Source organism: Corvus brachyrhynchos, unplaced genomic scaffold (genome assembly GCF_000691975.1).
Source record: "Corvus brachyrhynchos isolate BGI_N302 unplaced genomic scaffold, ASM69197v1 scaffold3, whole genome shotgun sequence".
Lineage (NCBI taxonomy): Eukaryota > Metazoa > Chordata > Aves > Passeriformes > Corvidae > Corvus > Corvus brachyrhynchos.
The window spans coordinates 13628815-13631114 of record NW_008237619.1 but is presented as its reverse complement, the minus strand read 5'-3'; the positions used below and the strand labels follow the sequence as shown (position 1 = coordinate 13631114).

The 2300-nt window shown below is 49.3% G+C and overlaps 1 protein-coding gene across 1 annotated transcript in view; it reads right to left on the bottom strand.

Moving 5' to 3' along the window:
• CLSTN3 (calsyntenin 3) overlaps positions 1–2300 on the bottom strand; it is a 12685-nt gene that overhangs the window by 1741 nt on the left and 8644 nt on the right. The window contains exons 13-15 of the mRNA XM_008631831.2: positions 1716–1886; positions 988–1133; positions 729–864 (exon numbers count right to left, since the gene is read on the bottom strand). Coding sequence (XP_008630053.1) covers positions 729–864; positions 988–1133; positions 1716–1886 — 453 coding nt within the window. The remainder of the gene's footprint in view (positions 1–728; positions 865–987; positions 1134–1715; positions 1887–2300) is intronic.

Here is a 2300-nt window from a genome sequence, read left to right as displayed (position 1 = left end):
TGCAGGGGCTGCCCCTGCAGTGCCAGCTGCAGGGCTGGACCAGCTTGGGATCAGCTACTGCAGCAAGCTGCAGCAAAAGCTAGCTCAAAGGTGCCTTGTTTGTTCCCTACAACAGGGGACCAAAATGTCTGTAACAAGTCCCAGAGCTTTCACAGCCCAGGAAAAACTGATTGGAGTGTGGTCATGCCTGTGGCACAGGGCTACCAGGACAAACAAACATCTAGTCTAGCTTTCAGGCTTCTCTCTCCTCTGTTTTGGGGGCAACAATTCTCCTCTTGTCTATCATCTCCTGTATTTTCCTGCTTTGTTGACCACCACCTACTCCCATGTCTTTTTTTAGAGCAGTGCCAGTCTTGACTCACTTTTCTCTCCTGCTGTTGAAGCTTCTTTCTGAAATTACACAAGCCCACACAGCACCTTTTCAAGGTGCATGAATGAAGTCAGCTTAGTTATTCTTTTTAGACCCTCTGCAGTGTAGATTTTAGTCTGCTTCTACACCAAGAAAACAATATCCCACAAGAGGAGGATTGTTGCACCATGCTCTAAAATACAGTTTGACAAAGACTGCAGTCCACTGGCTAATGACGAGTGGAACAGGACAGTATGATGAGAACCTGATAATGGGTACAGGGAGCCTGAGAGGAATCCTCTGCTACAGGTTCTGCCAGGGTATCAGAAAGTCAGCATCCTGATCTAAAGGAATAAACCCAAAAGGTAGTGTTACATACTTGGGCTGTTGTGGGTGCTTGCCAAACTGTGCCCAGACAGCTCTGCGGGTAAATGATGGCCTCGGTGCACGAACTGCTGGGAGCTCAGAATATGGCTGGGATGAGCGGCTCGGTTCATGCTGTGGAGAACATTCACCTGCAGAAAGACCAGAGTGTGGGGACTCAACCCTGTGTCCATGGCACATTCCATGCATTCCCATGCACCGTGTCCTCTCCGTGCACGAGGAGGAACCTCTGTGTGCATGCATCGGTCCTGTACCTCGACAGTAAACTCATTGCTGGAGTAGCGTCCGTTCATCTCCGTGCAGGACAGGTGAAACTTCCTTTCATAGAGGGCAGCACCGTGGTTGATGTGGTAGGAGACCTGGCGGAGGATCTCCTCGTAAACTGCAATGCTCTCCACGCCTGAGACAAGGAGAGAGGGGTGGGGTGAGGAAGCTCCTGCTCCAAAGTCACCTGGCATCCTAACCCTGCAGCAACTAGAAGCTATAGAGGGATGCAAGGCAATGCTGGGTTCATGAATTTTGGGAAGGGCTTGGACATGGAGCTGGCTGCTAAGGACCTGATGGAATCCCTGCTTGCATCGCGAAAACAAGTGGAAGGGAAGGAGAGCAACAGCCCTCTTACATTCTGGAGAGTACAATAGTGTTGTAGGAGTCCAAAAGCTGTGGGATATGGTGTCCTCCAGTCGTGTCATGCAAAATGCTACTGATACCTGAGAACACCAAACCCCAAGGAGTATGTCAGGAGGAGTGATACAAGCCTGGGTGAGAGCTGACACCACGTCCCAGTACTTTGTGCTGGAGGACAAGCCACCTCCCCAAGGAAACGGTCTGGGACTTCCAAAAGCCAGGAGTTCAAGAAGTGGTTACATCTCAGTGTCACCAAGTACACCAACACTTCTCTAACATCAAGTGCTTCTCCCAGATGCCTGACAGGCGGTGACAGAGGCATAACTGGATAGCTGTGACCACGGAGAGGACGTACCTGTGATGGTCAGGTAGGCAGAGGTGTTAACGAGCTCCAGGCCCCGCTGCTGCAGCAGTGCCCCATCCAGGAGCAGGTACTCCCTCTCTGGGTCCAAGTCGTCTCCTACCAATGAGATCTCGCAGCCATCCAGGTTGTGCACAATCTCATCTGACATTCGTGTGTCTGTCACTGAGATGCAAACAGAAAGATGATATGGCCAGAAAGCCAGACAGCCATCAGCGAAGGAAGGAGTTACTCAGAGGGGTACCTACTTACCTAAGAGTGCTCACATCATATGTAATTACTTCTCCACCTAGCACTGACCTTAAGTAAAATCACTGTCAGTCTAATTACTTGTTGCGGGATGGTTCTAATGACATTATTTATGCACATAATGAAGTCACTTTATTTTGGAACAACATACTATTATCAGTCTGGTTCATGATAACACATCTTGGCTGTAAGGACTTTGTTGACAATGACAGTGTGCAAATTAGGAGCAACACTCACACACTCCCAGGCCCTGCATGCTTTTGAAAGCTTTTCCCTGTCTCGCACTGCTGGTTACCATGGTTGAGATCTTATCTTCTTTAAAATAGCAAC